The 23,238-nt window shown below is 40.4% G+C and overlaps 1 protein-coding gene across 3 annotated transcripts; it reads left to right on the top strand.

Annotated features, from left to right (window-relative positions):
* The first annotated feature begins 11,782 nt into the window (after positions 1-11,782).
* LOC102225715 (GRAM domain-containing protein 2B-like) lies at positions 11,783-22,910 on the top strand. Of its 3 annotated transcripts, none has more exons than XM_023337757.1 (14): positions 11,783-12,026; positions 12,687-12,815; positions 13,959-14,046; positions 14,130-14,199; positions 14,278-14,381; positions 14,470-14,565; positions 14,639-14,710; positions 15,587-15,667; positions 15,826-15,937; positions 16,916-17,032; positions 19,191-19,281; positions 19,419-19,523; positions 19,615-19,699; positions 21,826-22,910. In XM_023337757.1, exons 1-14 carry the CDS (start codon positions 11,932-11,934, stop codon positions 21,862-21,864), a joined length of 1,284 nt encoding a protein of 427 aa, XP_023193525.1. In that variant the 5' UTR covers positions 11,783-11,931; the 3' UTR covers positions 21,865-22,910. The 3 variants fall into 3 exon arrangements, with proteins under 3 accessions (XP_023193525.1, XP_005802525.2, XP_023193526.1); XM_005802468.3 differs by having other exon boundaries at positions 13,956-14,046; XM_023337758.1 differs by lacking the exon at positions 11,783-12,026 and adding an exon at positions 12,328-12,593 and having other exon boundaries at positions 13,956-14,046.
* Positions 22,911-23,238: the final 328 nt, after the last annotated feature.

Genomic DNA, 23,238 nt, shown 5'->3' with positions numbered 1-23,238 from the left:
TCCGCCGTAACAAGAGAGTCCGCTTCGGTTACCGTGGTTTGAGACGAGGCTGTTGGCCGTCTGGGTTCAACCCGGGGCCAACAGATCTTCTGGGCTCACGCTCAAGGTTTCACGTTGCATCCTGGAACTAGTTGCACTTAGTTTGATAAGTCTTACGGATGAGCCGGCAGCTGCCAACACCGCGTTCCTTTTCTCCAGCTCTGTCAAACTTGGAAGTTTTGACACGAGTTGAAATGATTTTTTTCTGACTTTTCAACTCTTCAGATGCATTGTGTCTGTATTTACTGTTACAACAAAAGTAGAGCTGGACAGTGATGCCACCTGTTGGCGACTGCCGATACAACCCCTTGTTGTGTTTTACATCATCTCTTTCAGACAGAAGTTTTTGGTTATTAATTAATCAGCTATAAGAAACCAAAGATTTTATGTTTGCTTCTGCTGGATGAGAGCTGGAAACAGTGGTGCGAGTGAGGGTTGGCAATATGGAGTTGGGGTCCTAATAAGAATCTTTACATTTTATTTTGTAATTTTGACGCTAGTGACAAATGACTTTTGTCTTATAAAAAGAGGACAGTTCATATTAATCAACATAAATACTTCATGTAAACATACCAGATTTAGCCAAAGAGCAAAATTTAATCTTTCTCCTAACAGGTTGATAGAAGGGATTAAAAAGAATACAGTTAATATGCACAACTTAACGTACATGAACTATAAAATATAAAATTTACATCCTCAAATAATTTGAAAGATTGTGTATTTATTTTTAATTAAGAAAAGTATTCATTTTGCATTTGTTTATGGGTATCTGTGTAAACAGGGTAAACACAAATGCACACCACAGTTTTATTTTTAGTGTTTTACTTGTTTGAAGAAAAAAAAAACATCTACAAATGTTTTTGGTTTTTTTTCCACTACACAAATGTGAGCGGCCACGGCAAAACCGGGAACAATTCTCCTCCGAGGGCGTTTGAGTTATTTACGGATTCTGACAGTAAGCTTTCCATTGATGTCAAACAGGTGATTTGTATTTAATAGTCAGAACATTGTGTTATTCTGTCATAAAAAAACCCATCCCAATAAAATACATGTATTTGTGGCTTTAAAGCTGCAATGTGTACCTTCTATTAAAAAAATTATTACATATTTGCTGAAACTGTCACTGTGTCGTGACAGTTTTGTATGAGACAGATAATCTATGAAAAAACAGCTCTTCTGCCTTCCCCTAGTGCTAACCAGAAACGACCAATCAGAGGCAGGAGGCGGTCTTAGCGCTGTCAATCATGCTCATGTATGTGCCATATACTTCTCCCCCTCCTATGGGGAGAGCCTGTCGTGAATGCTAAGGCTAGTTAGCATGGCCACTGGCGATGGAGGCTAAACTGTTTTCCTGTAAAGGTAAGTTATTTCTTAGCACATTGTGAAATAGTGACATTTTTAATAAATACATAAAAAAACATATTTTCAATTATAAAGGTGACAAAATACCAAAAAGTTCAAGAAGTACCTATTCTTTTGCAAGGCTACTTCACAAATTTCACATCCATCTACGTAATAATCGCCAATCAACTCTGAGTACTTGGCTTGTTCCTGCTGAAGGAAAGCATTGCCACAGCCTGATTCTGCCACCGTGTATCAACATTAATGTGTCACAGCTCCAATGTTAACGGTAACTCCAAAACGGCTAATGCCTTGTGTTTTAACACTAGATACTATAGTATCTAGTGTTAAAACATAGGATTCTATTTACTATTAACACTTTGCCTCTCTCTCTCTGTCCTCCCACCTGCAGTCAGTTAGCCAATCAGCCCAGGTCCATTATTCCACATTCATTCTTCCAGTACTTAAACACTTCTGCTCCTCTCACTCTGTGCTGGTTTCTCCACGTCCATTCCTTGTTGTCATTTTTGGATCCCCGTGTCGCTCAACTCTGGCTCCCTGTGTTCCTCCATGGTTTTTGGTTGTAAGTTTTTGTTCTTTATTTGTTCATTAAATGCCACGAAATCTGTTCAGTGCCTCCGCCTGCTGCATTTGTGTCCGGCGACAAACTACATATCATGACGCAGGGCATCCAAGCTGTTTTTAAAAAGAATTTTTTTTTGCACATTTGTGTATATCGTACCACCATCACTTTCCTTCGTTTGACCCAAAATGTTCTGCTCAGAGGCAAAACCAGCTGTGTAATAAGGGAGGAGATGGAGGTTTCAAGCCCAGTGGTATTATCCGGCTCCCGCCTGTTTGGTCTGAGTGAGTTCTCGGTACAGCCTGACAGCCCAGATGATTAATGATGACAGGACTGGCGAAGCTGCTCCTTCATTCCACGACTAGCCCTTAACCTCTCAATTAGCTCAAAGCCGTGCAAATGGGGGGGAAAAAAGTCCATCCAGAGAGTAATGGTTCGATATTTTTTCGCCCTCTTCCCGCTTTCGCTCTGTAGAGATGATCTAAAATCATTAGGCGTGCTCCGAGATTACAAACATCTGCCCCGATGTTTTCTGTGACACATGCCTCTGAGTTATACGGCCTGCGAAACCCACTTCCTAGAAACGGACTCCTCCGCTTTTGTTTTGTCCTCTCCCCAACTTTATCACTTCATCCATCATCCCGGCTATGAGTGCTTTTTCAAGTGGTCCAAAAATAAAGCGGACGCAGATGTCAAGCCACGCTACGCCGATGTTTCTAAACCGCCAGAAACCCTTCACTTACGTCCGCCCACATAGAAAAGTTGAAAACGCGTCCCCACAAAGCCGCCGTTGAACTCGGCTCGTCCTGCTATTGTTCACGTTATAAAACCAGCCCACGGGTAAATCAGCAAAGGTTTTGAGCAGGTATCTTTGTTCCATTCCTTCAAAAAATTAAATACAACCAATCTACCTATGCCTTAAAAGAAAGTTTAAAAAAAAGGGATTTCAGCGGCATACACAAAGGCAAATGTAATTATGGTTTCTCTTCTAATGCGCAGCTGGTTTTGATCTGGTTGCGAGCTGAAGCTGCAGTTGTCAGCTCTAATGCATCACAGAGCCGGAGCTTAGCGGAGAAACGTGCTTTGGCAGTGACCAGCGGAGGCCTGGAGGCCAGCGGCGGCCACTGGTGGGTTAGCCACATTCAGATGGGAGGTAGAGTGGGGGGAGGTGTGGTTGGGGTGGTGACACCATCCTCTGTTTTCCGCATCTGGAGCCCCGCAAGACCACATCCAGTCATCCCTTATGGGTTTTCTTTCCCTCCTACGCGAGCGCTATAGGTGTCTCCTATTGGCTGGAGCAGACACCACGCCGCAAACTTGGGAGGTCAAGAGAGAAAAACTCTCTAAAACACACGCGCGCACGTGGACGGGTTGAGGGAGTAATAAAAGAGAGTGGGGGAGGAGGAATGGGGGGGGGAGGCAGCAGCTCCACGGTGGCCGGGGAAAGGAAAGCTCGCATGGAAATGAGCAGGCATGATTACTCAAATACAGTCATTAAGGAGGAAATGTTGTTTTTCAAGCTGTCAGGATGATTAATGAGGGAGAGCAAATGCGCTCAAACGCTGTTGTTTAGTCTAACCAGCAGACCTGATCTCTGACGGTAACTTACAACAGACAGGATGTGTGGGTGCATTTAGCGGCGCGCTAAAGCTGCACAAGTCCAAAGATCCAGTACAATGGATAAAAGATGCTCTCGAAGGTGATGTAGATTAATGAGTAAATGTTGATCGAGCTCATTGATCGACTAACCTTTGATTGATAAGCGTCCATTTTCTTAGAATCCCGAGTTTTCTCTTGTATGAAGAGGTTTGACCATCTATCCATAACATAAAGGCTACAATTTACATAATATGCTGGATTAAAAAAACCCCAAAAAACTTAAGGAACTTGTTGGGTGTTTATATGTCAAAACAGAACTGCATAAAGTGCATTTTGCATCCCACTCCGGACTCTGTTTGGACTGTTTCTCTTTCTCCGCCATCTTTATTCCTGTATATCAACTGCTTAAGGATGACCAGCAGCGCTCTCTGCTGGATGGAGTCCAAACTACAACAATAAAAGGTCAAAGCAAACATTAGAACCAATTTGAATCTAATAAACCATTAATTGACAATTAATTGTAAGTTGATTGAATGGAGAGGTGTATGTATAAATAGCTGTTAACTGGTTATATTTTACCCTGGACAACTTAACTATCAGCTACAGTTTATACACAGTCATCCATGTTATTTAGATTGGTACTCTTGGTAAATATCTGTATAAAACCTTAACTTTAATGTTTTTTTGATACATAGTGGTGGCCAGAAAAACTTAACTTTTCACCTAGCTTTGTATTCCAGCAATAAATTGGCTCCTATTTTCTTAATTATGGGTCGATACGTGCGCAGTTGCTAGATTTGAAGAACCCAACACTAAGAAACAACCTGTGGTTTTCTGAACTGAAAACTGACTTTATATATATATAAAATCAGCCAGCTTTATGACAGATTGGATGCTGTGTAAAGAAAAGTGAAACATAGACTTGGACTAAGCCCTGCCAACACACAATTTAAAACTAATACATCCATCCAAATGTGATTACAGGTGAAAAATGCTTTCCAAATATGTCAAATCCTGATGAAAAACTATCTCGAGACGTCTTCCTCTGGTTTCGCTCATCTGCAACGCATCCATTCAACGTGCATGTTATGCTGAAGTAGATCACCTGGCCTGTGGTTTAAGTGTCTGTGAGTTCTGAAAAGAAAAAGGAAAAAGAAAAAAATTGGCTCTGTGTGTTTTTCAGCCTGCCTAGTGCCAAAGGCCTCAGAATGTCCAGATGTTCCCTAAATCATGCTGGAAGGCAGATAAGAAATCCGCTTTCAACAGATGTCTTGTGCCTGGACTCGGTGATTTATTAGCTATGAATGATGAGACAGCGCTCCAGTGTCTTGCAGGCCGACTGGCTTTTATCATTATGCAGGCAGCTGTGAATCTGGGTGACATCTCGTCAGCGGACGGGCGCGAGAATGAGACGGCAACTCCGCTTTTCACAGTTTTATGTCTTCGCAAATGCAATGGATCCAAGGTGAACGGGTCTCTCTCTCTCTAGCTTTTTTTTTTGTTTGTTTTTGTTTGGCTGAAGTGTGACGCAGAGTGAGGGGAATGTGGAGCTGGAGCGGCGGAAGAGGCGCGTCGCAGCTGTTGTTTTCAGCTAAAACGCTAAAAATGATCGTTTTGACAAAATCATCCTGACTCGAGGTCGAGGGAGTTTTCATGTCAATAAATGGGTTAAGTTGAAAAGTACACCCCTCAGTAGGGAGGACTTTAAGTCCACAAGCAACCTTTTTTTAGACTTAACATAAAAAACCCCCAATAAATATCGAAATTTACTGCAAAAATACTAATAGCACAGCCAAAGAAATTTAATTGATGGCATGTGAGCTAATGTTCATGAAGAGAAAAATAATTAACAAGTTTATATTGGTAATTATTTATATTATATTTTAATTTCAACACATTGTGGAAATGATGTAAAGGTGTGCATTTAAGCTCAAATTAGCTTAAATGCTACGCCGCTGGCACAAAAGCTATGTATTGCCTAACTGTTGGGCAACACTGGAATCAGCTGACGCTAGCATTCACCTAGCATTTTAGAAAACTACTTTATAAGAATCATTGAGAAAAGCAAAACTTAACAAGAGTGAACATGCTGGCGTTAGCATTGCATTTTAGGAAATTGCTCAGTAAGAATCATAAAAATCATTGGAAAGAGCAAAACTTAAGTTAGATGAAAACTTCACAAAATAGCTAACGTGCTAGCATCAGTGTTGCATTTTAGCAAATCTGCTCTGACTGTAGGAATCACAAAAGTCATTGGAAAGAGCATAACATAAGTTACCTGAAAACCTTTGGTGTATGTGAGGACTTTTACAAAACACAGTTAGCATGCTAGCATTCACGTAGCATTTTAGTCGTCAGAAAAAGTCCTTGGAAAGAGCAAAACATAAGTTAACTGAAACCTTTCAGTGTATGTGAAGACTTTTACAAAGGCTGCTGACCTACAGAAACACCTGTTGTCTGTCTGTGTATTAATGTCATTAAGGGAGAAAGGTTAACACTGACCTGACGAGGTGCATTGTTGTTTTACGGCACTTTAAAGCTACAGAGTTTCCGAGCAAACAATTTACATTGATTTCAAAGAGGTACCGGACCGGGAAGTTGGTATTGGCAAAAGCCAGGACATCCCTGGCTTTCATGATATGTTTTCACCATCTAAAACGTCAGAGTTTGCAAACTTTTACCCGGACAATCTCAGTGGTTAAAGGAAAGGAGGTAAGGAGTATTGTACTTGGTCAGGGGAGTTAGCTTGTGTCTGACAGCAACAATGACTGACAGAAACAGTGAGGGACTTGGACAGATGAGAGCCAAAGGTGGCGGGCGAGAGGGCGTACGAGGGTCAACGCGTCGCCTGTGCATTGAGTGTGGCCCAGCAGCTGTATGCATAGGGGAGCCCCAGCCTCCTGCTCTGCATGTCAGGGGCCGTGATTAATGACCCCGCAGGCCTTGCTCGTAACCCCCTCCCCGCTGCTTGCGCCACAGAAGTCACTGAAGCCACTTCTCGTTTTGGCTAATGGACGCAGCCGGGGTCGGACGGGCGCCCCGAGGCGAATGCGCGCGCGGTTTACGCGAGAAGACGTGAAACAAAAACCAATTTCCCCTCCTTGCAAAAAAAAAAAAAAAAAAAAAAACGCGCCGCATTCCGCTTTTGCAGGGCCCGTGTAATTTCAGGGGTTTCAGAACGATGATTTCTTAGATTACCGTGGGCCCTGTGCAATGTCGGGGCTGAGAGGGCGCCGGTGCCTGTGTACTGGTTCCCAGCTTGTCAGGCAGCTGTCGAGGAGTGATTTATGACCACTAGACTCCAACCTGTCTTCACTGCCAGTTCGGTATTGTTACAACTGACAGCTAATGAGGCCAGACATGCTTTCAAGCAGAGCACTTAACAGGACTTCAATCTTCCCCCGTCACGAGTACCATTTTTTTCTTTTTTTCTTTTTTTGCACACTCTCCTTCACACAACAGCCTCCTTTCTCTATGCCTTCCTTGTTCTCCGTCTTTCCATGTTGCAGCCGTATGACAGGAGCAGAAAAGGCCTCCGCTGACAGAAGGAGATGTTTCTCAGAGAGAAATGGCAGCAGAGAGTTTCACCGTTCTCTCCCTCTAACATAATAGCTAGTGCTTTACGTAACCGAATTATCTTCTCACGTTTTGCTTTTTAACTTTGGGCTTTGTGAGTCAAACCTTGTGTGCTGCTGTCGGTCTTGACCAGAATTCTCCTCCAAATTAGATTTTCCTGGTGAAATATTGATTAATAATGACAATAATGATACAGAGAACTGTTTAATTCACAATCTGAAAATAAAACAAATATGTCCACTGTATCCACATAAACTGAGAGTCCTGGCAGGGAGAGAATTACTCAGAAAAGTAGCCAAGAAGCCCATTGCAACTCTGGATCAGAGATTCACTGCTTAGATATGGAGTCTGTTGACAACATAAATCCTCAAATCTGGACTTTTGGAAGTAACATTGTTATTAAAGGGGGGATATAAAGTATTTTCCAGGCAGATAGTGTAATTTTACAGTACAATCAGATAATTATGTTACCTTCCATTGTTATAAAAATGCTATATGCATCAAATATGACTTAAAAACTGACTTCAAAGTAAGTCGAACTTGTTTAAATGCCTTTAAATTAGGCATTTCTATATATTGAGATCCTGATGCAAAGCTCACAAAAGTTGATTTTGCATAATGTCGCCCGTTTAAAATGCTGGAAGAGAGAGCCAGCGGCGCTCGTGTTTGTTTGCAGTTTGCCACAAGCCATTTAATGGAAACGGCAAACATGCGGACAAAGTTGCATTGGTCAGATGAGACAAAAATGTAATTTTTTTTGGCCTGTCCAAAAAAAAAACAAAAAAAAACAGGCAAAAAAATTTTATAAAACAATTGCTGTATGCCTGGAGAGAAAATTGACAGCACAACAAATCTTTGCCACAGTGAAACATGGCAGCGTTGGCGGCATGTTGCTAGAGTCATCGAAAATATTCGCGACTGAGGTGGTTGGTTTAAACTCCCTTCAAGAGTACAAAGACCCTAAACATACAATCAAGGATGTGCGTCTTGGGCCAACATCGGTAAACTACCACGCATTCTCCATCAAATCACACTGAGCTTGAGCTAATTTGCAGGTTCGCTTTAAACGTTTGAACATTTAAAAAATAATGTTTGGACGCGATTCAGTATTCACAGATTCACCCATTTGTGGATTTTTCCATATTATTTGTGGGAAAGTCAAAAGGAAATGCAGTTCGGCAAACTGAAATATCTAGCCGCGATGCTAGTTGACACGCTGTTGGCTGGCGTGTGCAAAGCAGCCAATCCAAGAGAGGAGTTTATTTTCCTTAGCACTGATTGGCTGTACCTCCAGAGCAGAAATAAGGAAGACTGTAGATGTTAGCTTTTGTGGACCTGCTACGGCTGCTTCCGCTGCGTGTATTAATGCACTTTAAGGTATATTTCATGTATAAATTAATAAAGTAGGAGGTTATGAGTGTTACTAGAGGGAGTCTCAAGTATTTGCAGTTCTTAACCAGTGTTAAGAACTGTGGTTAATTACAGGCATGCTGCTGTAATTATACTGAAATATGTTTTTAGAGACTGCTAACTACAGGAGTTCAATATGACGCACATTGTACAATAAAAATTCTGAAAACAATTTATTGGTTTGTCCAAGTAAAGTACATTGACGTTTGTGATAGTGAGGCGATTAAAATGTGAAAAAGTACAAACGGTAAAAGCAACAACATTTGAAACTTAAATCCTTCCAGGTTTAACGATGATACTTTTCCACAGTCTATACTAAAACGGTCCAAAATGTTTTCAAATAGCAATTGGGGAAATAAAACTAAATTAATGTGGTAATTCCATGACTGAAAAAGATAAATTTACGAATAGCCTCACTGCTTTGCAAAATTGTCAGATTTAAGGCACAGTTCTCTCGACGTTAGCTCTCTGAAAGTAAATTTGGCTCCTTGGGCCACAGAAGGATTTTGTAATGAAATCAAAGAGCAGTGGGAAAAACTCTTGGCTAAGGGAAGGAAGGGCTGGCAGGCATAACAATTATGCATAGCCGGAAACTTTTCGGCACCCCTTACTTTTTTTGGATGAAGGTTTAAGCCACAAATTGGAACTGACTTGATCTTAGATTCATAAAAACAGAGATGTGACACTGCTTTCTGTTGGTTTTTTTTTTACATTTTCCTCCCCTCTGGAGAGATTACTGCTTAGTCAAAATTATGTTTCTGACAACTGCATTGATTAAAGGAAAAGAAAGTCAAATCTATTATTCACTCATCAGTTTTTTTCTTGTTGTTGTTGTTGTGTTTGTTCTACCTCTTCCAAAGAAAGGTCTCCGGATTTTTCATGACTGATTTATGAAATGATACAATTTGATTGTAGTGAAACACTTTACACTGATGTAAGTATTTCAGCAGGGGTATTTTGTTCTAACGTGCATTAATCATTCCTGAGCTGTCAGAAGGCCACGCCCGCTCCAACACTCTGCAGCTCACCGTGTCTCTGGTGAACTTTATGGCTCAACTCCTAACTCCAATAGGGGAGCAAAAGTCTTCTCTTTTTTTTTTTTTTTGTTCTTCAAAGTCTGGAGACTAATTTTAAAATTTAAGTTGAGGTCGTTTGTTTGTCAGGTGACCCGACGAACAAAACTTGCGTTTGTGACATGTATCATCATCAAGGACCTGAATGCCTCTTTTAAGTCATTGTGAGTGAATCAGATTTAATCACGTTGACGAAGCAACGTCGGTCTCAATGGATCCCAGTTCTACTTCAGTATAAAATCAGTCACAGGGTCTGTGGCAGCGTTCCCACCTCTAAGCCTGTGTTCCCTGTCAGCATGATTAATGGCAGCCTCGCTGGGTGCTAACTTGCATTGCATTGCAGGTTGCGCCATTGTCTCCTGGACAGTGAGTCCTTACTGCCCTCTGTCCATGAAACCAAGCTGTCGTTAAACGGTGCAACAGCGACTCCTGGAGTCACGAGAAGGGAAACGAGGAACAACGCTTCTGAGTTTTTATTTAAGAAAGGTAAATGTCTGAAAACTGGACTGTTTAAGGGGCCCTATGTAAAAAAAACAAACAGAGAAGCTGTAAAATTCTTTTGGATAATCAAATCTAAAAAAATATACTGTTTTACAATAAAGCCAAACAATTTGGGGTTGAATAAACCCACAAAAATTCTAATAACTTTCAGGTTTGGTGTTGGCCAATTTGTATTTGTAAAACAGAAATAAATGTAAAAATTTCAAGCGTTAACGACAATGTAGGAAATCATGTTTCGCTCTTATGTTAAACTGTACAATCAGGTTCACGACTAGATTTAGAAGAGGATACACAAATAATTAATAATCAAAACATATTTTTTTAGCACAGATGGATAGATGTACTGATCAAAATCATTATTTTACTGTTATGCTATTTTTTAAAATAGGGATTGTAGAGTAGATATATAGCATTAGCATCTCATATTAGCAATTAGCAGAATTAGACAAGTCAGCTTAAAAGACAGTGTATATTTGATAAAGTAGACTTGGGGGTGTCGGATGACAGTCCTGCAACTTGTCCACCTTAAATTAATCAAATGTCAGAATTACTTCCTCAGCAGCTCTAAGCGATCTTGCTATCCATGTCAAAGCAGATGCACATTTAAACGTTCCCGGACAAACCCCCAACTTTTTCGGGGGATTTATCATCACAAGATAAGTTCCACTTAATTATTTTTCAAAATGTCACCTTGTGTCAGAATTGTTTTTTTGTTTTTTATTTTACAATTTTCTGCACCATTGGTGTCATGAGAGCATCAATAAATAGAAGTACTTTTGAAAACATGATTAACTGTATGCCATTTATTGACAAGAATCACATCTTCATGTAACTGTCCTGAAGAAACTTATTTTCAAATTGGCAGGTTTTTAAGAGCAGTATTTGTGCTTGTGGAACTGTAAGAAGTTGCAAAAACTTTTGATCCTAACTTTTAATGTTATAACAATAGAAACCACAAAATATTATGATAATTCCTTAAGTTCATTTGGCACAATCCTATTTTTAGTCGCTCTCTCATCTGTAGCGGCCAGATGCTAAGCTCAGTGGCTGGTGAGAAGCTAACATGTCTCAGATGTAAACTGTGTGTTTTAGCTCAGTTTGAAACAACTAAAACTGTTGGAAATGTGGTTTTATGACTCTTACAAATGTTTCTACTGGTAGAATATTGCTTGTTTGGGGTCATTTGTCGTAGAAGTCAACTTTCCTGAACAGGGTTCAGAGTAACTAGATGTGGTGTACGTGGAATTTGAGCTTTTTGTAATATAATATTTTTTATGCAGAATATATAAAATAATAATAAAAAAAGAAAAATCTACTGATACACAATGGATTACCTAAATGGGTACGAAACGGTTTGATTTTAGCACCGGAAGGACGAAATGGTAGTAAGAAAAAGTCTCCGAAAACACACCAAACATATTAGTTAGATTCTGCTGCCCCCTGCTGGAACTGCATGTGAAATGCACTGCTACCTGATGTTTTAGAACATTTTAAAAAACTTTTAAAAAGAAACACGCATTCAAAACTCACTAACATTTCGCACAAAATAATTACACTACATAAATGTTAGACTTTGTAAGTCGGTGTTAGGACTCCGCTCTTCCCCGTTTCTCCTGACGTTGTTCCCGGCGGCTCCCTCCCCTTCTTCCCGGCTCCTCCTCTGTGCTGCTTCTCCGTCCATCGAGTCACCGTCCCAAACCACACTAAAGAAAGAAAAAAAAAAAACTTCCCAGACTTCCTGAAAATCCTCCGCGCAGGGAGGGCGAGGGAAACCGACGGTGGCGGACGAGGAGAAATGAACCGTAAAGTATGGTCCCGATGAGCGAGCAGGCGGACGCACCTCTGACCCCGCTGTCCGCCCCAGATCAACTTCCCTGCAAAGAGTCTCGGGGGAAAAGCTTGACGTGAGTCTGGATAAAGATGCCAGGCAGAAGGACGGGCCTTGCATTTTTCCCTCCTCCACTTTGCGCTTTGTTTGTTTGTTTGTTTGTTTATTGCTTTCTCTCTCTTTTCTCTTTTTTTTTTTTTTTTTTTTTTTTTGCTTAAGTGAAAACGATCCAGATATGATGGACAACCGCTATTTGCATTCGCGTCCTGCTCCATGCTTTGTATGTAAATTAAGTGGATGCGGTGGCTTTAAATAGTCGGATGCGGCGCAGTCGTGGCGCGTGCAGCAATTGGGGTAGGGGGGGGGAGTTCATTTGCATTCAGAAATCCAAGATGTCAAAAAACTTTCCTGCAAACGCTTGGGGATACTCTCCGTATTACTTTTAAAGTGTCTTATGTCAGCCCTAGTGGTGGCGCCCTCTAGGGTCCAATTTACGTGCAGGACCAAAACAAAAAAAAAAAAAAAAGGGGGCTTGTCTTTATTAATGCCTCCTGGCTACATGTTCAGTTAACCAGCAAAACAACAACCGCAGCAGAGGGAGGAGGAAGAAGAGGGAAACGAGTTAAAACCTGCAGCAGATGACGTATGGTGGCTTCACCCAGGTGTAAAAAGACTGCATGCAAAGTGTAATTGAACACCTTCTCGCATGTTTGACTGTGCTCTCCTCTGCTCCCAGGTCCTCAGAGGGGAACAATGAGGAGGAGAGGAGGCAGAAGAGGCGTGGACTGGCACCGGCAGACCTCCAGCTGCTGCTGGACTCCGAGTCAGAGCCGTCAGAGAGCAGGAAGAAACCAGCCAGCATCAGGTGACCACCAATGCATCACTGCTTTTTTGAATTTTTTTACTATTAATCCTCATGTTTAGTATCGAATAGCTTTATGTTAAAAGTTCTGTACGGTCAAAATTAGCCGGACAACAATGTCACGACTTATTATCTCTTAATACAAAAGCTTCATTGTGTGTAGCGTTACAACTTTACAGGCATGGACCTGTAAAGGTTTTAAAAACGCTATGATTCAGCGACGTTACATCATATTTTACTTACCGTTTACAGTAAGTAAAGCAAGATAAATTCCTGGGTTTTTTTTTTCCAGCTGTACGTAATATAGCCGTGGTAGGGTTGTGTTTCTTTTTCCTTGTACAGGATCATTTTTGATCCTTTGTAATATCTCTGCAAACTATTGCTTGAACTCAAGGTTTCACATGTGCAAAGGTGAAAAAAAAAACAAACCCTACTAGCACTGCTGAACTTTATTTCAGGTTCATACGTTTAATGAGATTCTCCACATTTAATAAAATGGGTGAAAGTCAAGAAAACAAATTGATTAATCCGATAGATGCAGCAAAGTATTGGACTGACGGTGTGTACATTTTCTGAAAGCATACTTCAGCTTTTTAAATTTTTAAATGTCACTTTAAAGCTGAAAAAAAGTAGACTTTTTTAAAAATCGTGGTCTCATTTTTTTTACTCAGCAAATCAAGGCATTTTAAAAATGGGTGTGTAAACTTTTAATGTCCACAGATGTATTCCATTTTTGTTCTTTTTTGGGGGTGTTGTTTCATATCAGAAGCGATGATATTTTTTGAGCATCAGTGTATGCCTGCGTTCTAAAAAGTTTCCAAAGCCTTTGGTTGCTGCACACTGCCGACAAGCTAGCTGAAACGATGTTGCTACACTTGTTTTCTTTCTCAATGTCATCCTTCCACGAGAGCCTCATTCTAGTCTGTTCCTAAGAATAGTTTGTAATTTTGTTGAAACTTTCCAGCTCCTACAATTCATGAATCTTGTGTAGGACAAAAGCTGTTCACAGATTCCCTCGGCTGCCGTGAGCCAGAGCAGTGTCAAAGTAAACACACGTTCAGGATCCGACGTTTGCGTTTGACTGATAATGTGACGTAGAGCTTTCGGGCTGCCCGGCCGTAAACACTGACCTCTTTCATCCAGCAGACAGAAACCCGTGGAGCCGCCGTCACCAATGCTGAGCCTGAGCGACTTTGAAACCAAGTTTGACCGGAAGAAATCCCAGACCAACCAGGTAGCGATGCGTTTTCGAATCCCGCCGAGGTTTTCCACCCGTCTGCTGTTCTTCAACGATTCTGCTCTTTCGTTTTTTCGCAGTTGTCAAAGACGAACGCACATTACCACAAGTTATTCAAGGTGGTCAGCAAAGATGAGCTGCTCAAACAGAGTAAGCTCTTTATCCTCCTGTTTGGATGACATGATTGGGTTGTTTCATTTTGGAAACTGAATACGTGTTTGCCACCAGGTTACACCTGCGCCCTGCAGAGAGACATGTTGTATCAGGGCAAAATGTTCGTCTCGCAAAACTGGATCTGCTTCCACTCCAAAGTCTTTGGCAAAGATATCAAGGTACGCTAAAGAAAAACTGCAAACAGGGAGCTTATGACAAATTTCCAATACCGATCGGTTGTCGTTAATTGTGCTTCGTCGTTGCCAGATTTCCATCCCAGTGATGTCGGTGAAACTTATAAAAAAAACTAAGACTGCGTTATTGGTGCCAAACGCTCTTGTAATTGGAACTACAGACATAGATGTACGTAAATTGTACAATTGGTGTTCTTAGAATGTAAACATAAAAGTGATGTTTTCTTTTGTCTTTTTTTTAGCATGTCTTTGTATCGTTTCTCTCTCGAAACAACACCTTTAAATTTCTGAAATCCATCTGCCCTCATCTGGAGGTAAATAACATCTTCTTGTAATGTCCAAGAACTAGTTGGTTGTATTTTTTAAATGTCTTACAGTCTGATAGATCATTAGGATAGGGGTGTTTAGCATTTAGCAACTACTGTTATGTTAGCTGGATTTAACTTTCTGGTTTCAAATGCTGTTAAATACGGTGAGTGACCAGCATAGAAAAGAAGATGCAAAAGTCAAAAAGAATAAAATGCTCTTGTGTTATTTCATGTGCATTTTGTTGGTTGTTTGGGGGCTTTAAAAACAGGTAATTTGTTACATTTGTAGTTACTTAATACAATATAACTTTATAGCATATTCAAAAGTACTTTTTGCAAAAAATGACCAAGCTAGCAAAAATTGTTTTGGATTAAGCTAAACTAGCATAATTCTATATGAAGTTAGCTAGCTAAACATAGCTAGCTAAGGAACTAGCATTGTTAGGTAATTTTTTTTATTTCTAGTAGCGATGGGTGTTAATTGGGAATTTGTAGTAAGTTGTGGCATTTATGTCAATAACAATGAAACATATATTTAAAAAATTTACTTGATTAATAAATTTTGTTTTTGAAATATATTACACGTATTTAGTTCCCCCAAAATTCAGGTACTACAAAAATATAACACACCTACTAGCATAAATAGGCTAGTTTCATGCGTCAGGTACATAAAGAGCACCAGTACAGATAATTGCATTAAACCATATATTTAAATATTTTTGAAGTTATCTGGTCATTTATGGAACCAGTATCTAAAAAAAAATCAATCGTTCAAACAAACAGGAACAATTTCCAAACACACTGTCTGGTTTGGGGGGTTTGTAGAGATTTCCACCAGTACTTCCAGTTATTCTTCTAAAACCCTGCATGTTGTCATTGCAGGTGGATAAGATAAGTAGCAGCCCTGTAGCTTCCTCCTGTGAAAACAGCTTCAGAGCTAGCTGCCCCACGTCGCTTCCTCTGGTCAGTAAGGGGTCGGGTCCTTCCGTTTTCTGCCATGTTTGTTCAGGACTAATTCATTGTACCTGATCCATTGTGATGGAATGCGGACGTGCATTGTTGCCGTGTAACTCAACACCCCACTGGGACTTGCTGTGTGCTTTGCTGCGTGTGCGCCGCAGGACTTTACTGGAGACTTCTCCGACCTGGATGGAGTTGTGCACCAGAGGCGGCAGGACATGATGGAGAGCAGCAGCTCTGGGTCGCAGACTCCAGATTATGATAAAATAAGCGGTGTGTGTTTTGTTTTTACAATAAAATACCATGGACCCCACCTTCATTTACTCTGCTCACGGTCATGGAGTCCTTGTTTTGAAAGGCTTCAGATGTCATAGTCTTTGTTTAGGGCAACAAAAACCAAGTAGGATTCTTTCTACAACGAGAACAGTTTGCAGAAAAACGCTACTAATCCCCCTTAGGGACTAAAATAATCTTTAGCCAACAGTTTATTAGCTAAATAGACTATTATTGGTTTTGGGGTATATTTAGTGAAATAGACTAGCTAGTCTATTTAGCGAAATAGACTAGCTAGTCTATTTAGAAAGTTGACAAATAGCTTAGCTAGTTGTCTATTTAGCTACTACCTAGTAGTTAGACTGTAGTTAGTACGCTATTTAACTACAAGCTAATAGACTAGAGCTGGGAGTTAGAGTACTAGCAAGTCTATTTAGCAAAATAGGCTAGCTAGTCTTTAGAAAGTTGACCAATAGCTTAGCTAGTTGTCTATTTAGCTACTACCTAGTAGTTAGACTGTAGTTAGTACGCTATTTAACTACAAGCTAATAGACTAGAGCTGGGAGTTAGAGTACTAGCAAGTCTATTTAGCAAAATAGACTAGCTAGTCTTTAGAAAGTTGACCAATAGCTTAGCTAGTTGTCTATTTAGCTACTACCTAGTAGTTAGACTGTAGTTAGTAAGCTATTTAACTACAATAGACTAGTACATACTAGTCTATTAGCTAGACTAGTATGTACGAATAGACTAGTACATACTAGTCTATTAGCTAGACTAGTATGTACGAATAGACTAGTACATACTAGTCTATTAGCTGTGAGTTAGAGTACTAGCTAGTCTATTTAGCTAATAGACTCCCCTCATGCTTTTTCTGGACTTAAATGGCAAGAGCACTTGTTGATTTGTTAAGTATTTTAAGGTAGTGTTAATATTTACTCAAGTAACTGGGCTGACAGCGTCTCTCTGTTTATGTCACAGACTTCAGCAGCCTCCCAGACACATTTCTGAGTGCAGCAAAGACCAGAGAGGTTTCGGTCCACGCAGACATTCACCTCCAGAACCCGAGCCAAAAGCACGGAGCCGCGCTCAAAAATGGTATTTAAATCCTGAAGTAAAAAAAAACAACAACAAAAAAAAAGTCTCAACATGTTGAGGGATAATCTGTTTAATTGCTTCATTTTGTCCTGATAGTTATGAGAGCAACATGTGTCCAACATGAGCACAGTTTGTCTCTTCACCACAGAAGGTTGTTCAAAGTGAATTTATTGATTTTTAATATGTCTGGAGGATATCTTTTTATTTGCAATTCATCGTATCGTTTGTCATTTATTGTGAATTTTTTTTGTCATGATTAGTTGCCCCGATAAATTCCAGTTAATGTTGAAACAAACTGACTAAGATGTCATTTCCACTTTTTTTTCCTCCTCCACTGTTTTGTCCACGAGAAAATGTATAGATATCAGTAAATTCAGAGATTAAATGATTAAATGAAGTCTCTATGTTTAGATTAACAATATATAGCACTATTCAGGGCCTGGCGTCCTGAAGAAGCTTATTTCAAATAGGAATGTTTTTCAAGAGCAGCATTTATGCTGTGGCGACACAAAGTCTGCAGCATCCAGTTACCTAAAAAATAAGTAAAAGTCTTTTTCAATACAGTTTTTTTTATCGTAACTCTTTGTTTTCACAATAGTACTGCAAAATATCGTAATAAATTGTAAGTCCATATCACCCAACCCTAGTGTACGATCATCAAAAGTGGAAGGAACATATCATGTGTGTCAGTTTTCAAGTCATACCTTTGATTCTCAATTGGATTTAGACCTGGACTTTGACTGGGCCATTCTGACACCGTAATTTAATGTTTGGAGTCGGTTGTTTCTCACACAGTTCAAACCGCTCCTGCTGTATCACATAGACCGCGCTGATCTATGTGTGTACCTCTAGACAAGGAGAGTGGATGTAAAGTAAACGTATTCTTGGCACATTGTTCAGGTCAGAAGCTACAAATCAGAACGTTGCTTGTTGAATCGGCCTGATGGAGGATTTTGGGAGGCAGCCCAAGGTCGTCTTTATTTACGGCAAAGCTGACCATTTACAGGCTTCTGCTACATCTCAGAGCTGCAGCGCGTCCAGTCAAAAGGTTACTGTAGATGTCAGCGCTCCCGTGAAGTGTTGAAAAGTGTCTTATTGTTTTCCAGGCATGGATAACAATGGAAAGAGAAAACGGGGTTTGGGAAATGTTTGATTTTCCTCATTTTCTAAATTCTTCTTCTTACATATTCCAAAGAACAAAACCCAACTAGAGGTTAATGATGGCAGGAATTACAAAAAAATTACCTTAATTTGCCATGTTGATTATATTTTACAGATTAGCATTTTTGGATTTTGACTGAATGCACTCATTCAAAAAAGTTTAAAGGGGCATCGTTGTGTAAAATTGACTTTTTTGAGCTTTACATCATGTTATAATGTTATTCCCTCATCAAAAACCTGGAGCGTTACCTTGATTCTTTTGTGCATGTTTGAGAAATCCGTTAATCTCCATGCCAACCATTCAGCTGAGCCAAACGTCTGGGTGGACCTGGCTCCGCCTTCGGAGACCAAGCTCCTCCTCAGAACTTCTGTTTCCAAACGTCCAAGCTTCCACCTCACAGAACACCGCCCCGTCTCCCACTCAGCTCCTTCAGACTAGCCGGGAGCAATTAGCAAACACCTGCTGAGCTGATTATTAGTGATGACTTCCTGAATGCGTAGTTTCAGAAAGAGCACGCAGACAAAAAGCCAGATTTCAAGGCGTCGAAGTCAAACTTTCTTTTGTCATATTTTACATATATAGATAGCATTTTTATAATAACTGAAGGTAACATAGTTACTTGATTGTACTTTCAAATGGCACTATGTGGCTGGAAAACACATAATACTTCCACTTCAAAAGGCGCCAATAAACAACCTGTTTTAACTCTAGACAACTTCAAATTCATCTTTAACTGGACTTGTGGTACAGAAACTGTTTCTGAAATGCCAGATTTAGCAAAACCAAGGCTAAAGTTCACAAGCTATTTGAAGAACTGTAGTCTAGAATTCCTTTTTTTTCCCCCATCATGCCAGAGAGAAGTAGCGCCTCTCCACTACTAGATGCATAAAAATATGAATTCTCGCTATTGAAAATGTTTAAAAGCCCTTGAATGTATTTTCCTACTTTCCGCCTCACAGCATGACATATTTTCCCTCTTTTTATCCGCGACTGTAGGCCAAAGCAAGCCGCCACATGGACTTACACCAAAAGACTCGTCCTCGCAGCCAAAGTCCTTACACGTCATCCTCTTCATCTATCTGTTTTTGTGAGTAATCGCCTGAATGTTATGAGCAGTCAACCAGCTGCTGTCTTTCTGCGTTGTAATGATCTGTGTGTAGCGGATCGAGGATTGCAACACATGCCGCTATTTTTTGTTGTTGTCTTTTTTCTTTGTCTCCACAGAGTCAGCGTTCTTGTCTTGTCCTCTTGCTACATGGCCTTCAAGATTGTGGCTCTTGAGCACCGCCTGAACTCCTTGCTGTCGATGGGGGAACTCGTTGATAACGAGTGAGAGCCCGGAAAGTTTCAGCACCGTGCTTCCAGATCGCGCTACGTCTGCGATCTGCTAAATAATTAATAAAAGCAAACCTTGTTGCAGAAATGCTGGGAGCCAGAGGTCGCAGGTCGAAGTGAACGCGGAGATCTACGGGGAGCTTTCCACTAACCTGTTCAAGTTAGAGAAGGTCTGCTCTGCTCATTTGCTGACTGCACAAATCTACCGTGTATTAACTCGCTGTTATCGCCTCTTAGCTGAAGGTTTAGCAAAGTGACCGTTTCAGAGGGCCGCTTTTAAGATTAGGAAAATCATGGTGAAGAGTTACTATAAATGTAAAACACAATCTGTTCATGTTTGCAGAGTAAACATGAACCCACCTCCCGCAGCGGAGCGGCTTCGGCTAGAATGATGACTGTAAACAAGAGGGGAAGCTTTTACCTGGTTCTGTCCAGAGAAAACATGAGTCCGCTTTGATATGTACAACTGGGAGCTAATCTAGAAATGTTAATGGTTTAAAGAAACTCGCTTTCTGACATTAAATCAGTCTGAACCTTCAGTTAGGATCTTCAAAAGATATTTCTATTTGCTAAATGCCCACATTTTAAGAGTAAATGTTTTTTGTGTTTTCTCTATTTTCCAGTTTACAAACATTTCCTTAGTATTTGGTAAAACTGCATTTAAACTGAATGGGGTCAAAAGTGGTGGGAATTTCACAGGCCTCTTATAACAATATACTGGAATTTGAGAGGAAATCAGATTCATCCCGAGGCACATGGCTGCATAGGGCCTCCACACCACCGGGGGCTCCCAAGAGCAAAAAGCTAGCATGATATATATGTTTTTTTCTTAAACACTGAATACAAACTAGACTTGAAAAAATCATTTTCTATATTATTTTCATAGTTGGCACACATTCCTGCTGCTGGCTGCTGCCACTGTCGGGGAAATAAAAGATATTAAATTTGTTAACTTGTTTACTGTAAATTTAGTGTTTTATTATTTTAACTTTCAAATAGTTAAAACAATATTAAATACCACTCTGCATTTCAAAATCCAAATATTTTTAGTTTGCTTCTCCTGTAAGGTTCAAACCAACAGCCATAACAACACCACTACAGTTTAAGCTAGTCACAAATGGTGCTAATGATAGTAGGTTTGTTACACACTTAAAGTAGCCTAGGGATGATGGAGTGTCTGGTGTTGACCTGCTGGTATGCGGGGTGGGGAGAGGGCTCACGGCCTCAAAAAGGCTTGGGCCGGCCCTGTGTGAAAGATACAGTTTTATTGCGTCAGTAAGGCTTTTTTTGCATGACCTCTTTTAGGAAATCCCTTCACACTCAGGACGTAAAATAATCCTTCCTGACTGCGGCTAAGACCGACTTCACTTCCATAGAACATTTCCAGGGATCCCGTGCCCTGAGATCTCGGTCAAAAGACTCTTTCACAAAACAGCTCAGTGTCTCGGCTGCAAAGATTCACCCCGTCACCTGCTTATGAATCACGAGTCGAGCTGACCGGCTGGGTCTGAGGGTCAAGTCAGTAAATAGCGGTGTGCAAGTTAGTAGTGGAGCTTAGAGATAGTTTAAAGTCTTAACCTCAGTTATGTTCTGAAGTGATTATCTAAAAAAAAATTAGCAACAAAATAAAAAATGGCATTAGCACATTGCTACAGAAGAATGTCAATCTGAAAACCATCAGTTTTATTAAATAATTGAGAGAGGACCAAAATTCCTCCACAAAAGTATGAGTAACTGATAAACTCATACAGAAAACAGCTGCTGAATGGAGTCTGACAAGCTATTGATGAAACTCAAACATATTAGCTTAAACTCAGGATTCGGGGTGGGGACGAACATTAATGGCAGAGAAAATGAAAAGTTAAGCCTTCAAAGAGGAGAAAATGTGGTTCAAACCACTCCTAATACTGGAGACATTAGTAGCTTTATGCTCCATATTCATCCAATAACGATTTTTCTACGTTATTTTCCAATTGCTGTGGCGCGCTGCACCAAATTAATAACACCTACATCTCCGGGTTTCATTTTGTTAACGCAATGGGCAGTGATGGCAAGTAAAAGTATTGGGGGTTTTTTACCCTCTAGCATCCTGCGAATGCTCACAGTTTCATAAAGCAACACTATTTTTTAAATCAGTTGCTAAGCTAACTATTCAGCCCATACAGATGACAAACAGCAAAAATCAACTTGTCCCGCGCAAGACCATAGTTCTATTTTGACAAATATACAGCGGCCTATCGTAAACGGCTAATCGATGTCCCTCTGTCTTGTCTCTTCTCTTGCTGTTTCGCCGTAGATTCAAAGGAACCTCAGGAAGCTCCTGGAGGAGACCTAAAGGAAGACCTGCGTCTGTGTTTCTGTCCAGACGGAGGCTTGGCTGGTAATTGGAGAGGTGGTGGGAGCTTTGCGGCACATTTGGTGGCTCAGTTGCAAAAGCCTGGACAACTCACACGCCGAGAGCTCGGTCTTAAAAAGCTGTGTGAACATTTGCTGTGCAATAATAGCCTCTCTCTGTGTTTCCCTCAGGACTTTTCTGTCTCGCGTTTCAAACAAAGCAGTGCTGCAGCTTCACGGCAGCATATTTTATGTACTGTATTTTAGCTTGCAATGTCATGACAATGGTAGTTTTTTTTGTTGTTTTTTTTTTAACACACTCTCACACTTATATATCTACGTATATAAGTATGACCATGAAGGTTAGGTTCAAAAGTGCAATTGTCAGTGTTTGGAAACGTTCCTTAATAGGTCAAAGGTCAAATAGTGCTCTCTTTCTCTTAGAAGTGAAATGCCAATAGATTCTGTTTACGTCCTGCGTATAAATCACTCAGCTGGAGATGTTTGCACAATATAGTCAAGTACTTTCTTAAGGTGAAGAAAAAGTCCATAGTGCTTTTGTAAATATTTGCTCTAACTCACGTGAGTGGTATGTTTAGAAACAAAATAAAAAATTAATAATGACATTATATTAGGTCTATTTATCATAGATGTTTCGCTAGAAGAGTTGACTTACTTTGATAATCAGATGCTTTGATTTTGTAATCGGATAAATTATGTTCACAAGAATAAACTTTCGTTTCACTAAAACTTGAAGACCGTTGTTTAGACCGCAGACATTTTGCGTTCATTTTGCAGTGCTGGTATCAGTTTTCTAGATTATTGGGTTCCCCCCGCCCCTCCAGAATCAGCTGAACAGGATCGTTTCTCGCCGGCAGACGGCGGGTTACATTAGGTTGGTGACAGTCGGCAGACGGCGGTCAAATGAACGCATGTGCACGCGGAGTATCCCGATAACAGGACTGTCAGGTCGAATGCCCGCTGGTAATTCAACATGTAAAGTATGTCTTTTTAAAAGATTTGATGGAACTAGAAAAAAAAAAAAAAGATATCAATTAGATCATGTATTGCCTGAATCAGTGGCGGAGGCATAATCCAATTCCAGGCTAGGATGTTGAGCTAATTAAGGAAAATTTTAAATAGTTGCAAATACCACACTGTGGAGAAACTTAGAGAGTACAGCAGGACGTTAAAAGTGACTCCTACAGTGGCGATACTGGTGGTGTGAGAGGTGAAAAGGAATCCAAGGGTCACCACCACCAAGGCAATCCTAAAGAATGTAGGCCAAGCAGATAGCAACATTTCACAGTTCAGCAAACACTGCTGGGTGCAAGTCATAGAGGAATGCTGTCAAATGAAACAAAACAGATTTTTT

Source organism: Xiphophorus maculatus, chromosome 8 (assembly GCF_002775205.1).
Source record: "Xiphophorus maculatus strain JP 163 A chromosome 8, X_maculatus-5.0-male, whole genome shotgun sequence".
NCBI classification, from domain to species: Eukaryota; Metazoa; Chordata; class Actinopteri; order Cyprinodontiformes; family Poeciliidae; genus Xiphophorus; species Xiphophorus maculatus.
Note: the sequence above shows the minus strand (reverse complement) of the source record. Positions and strands in the feature narration are given on the sequence as shown.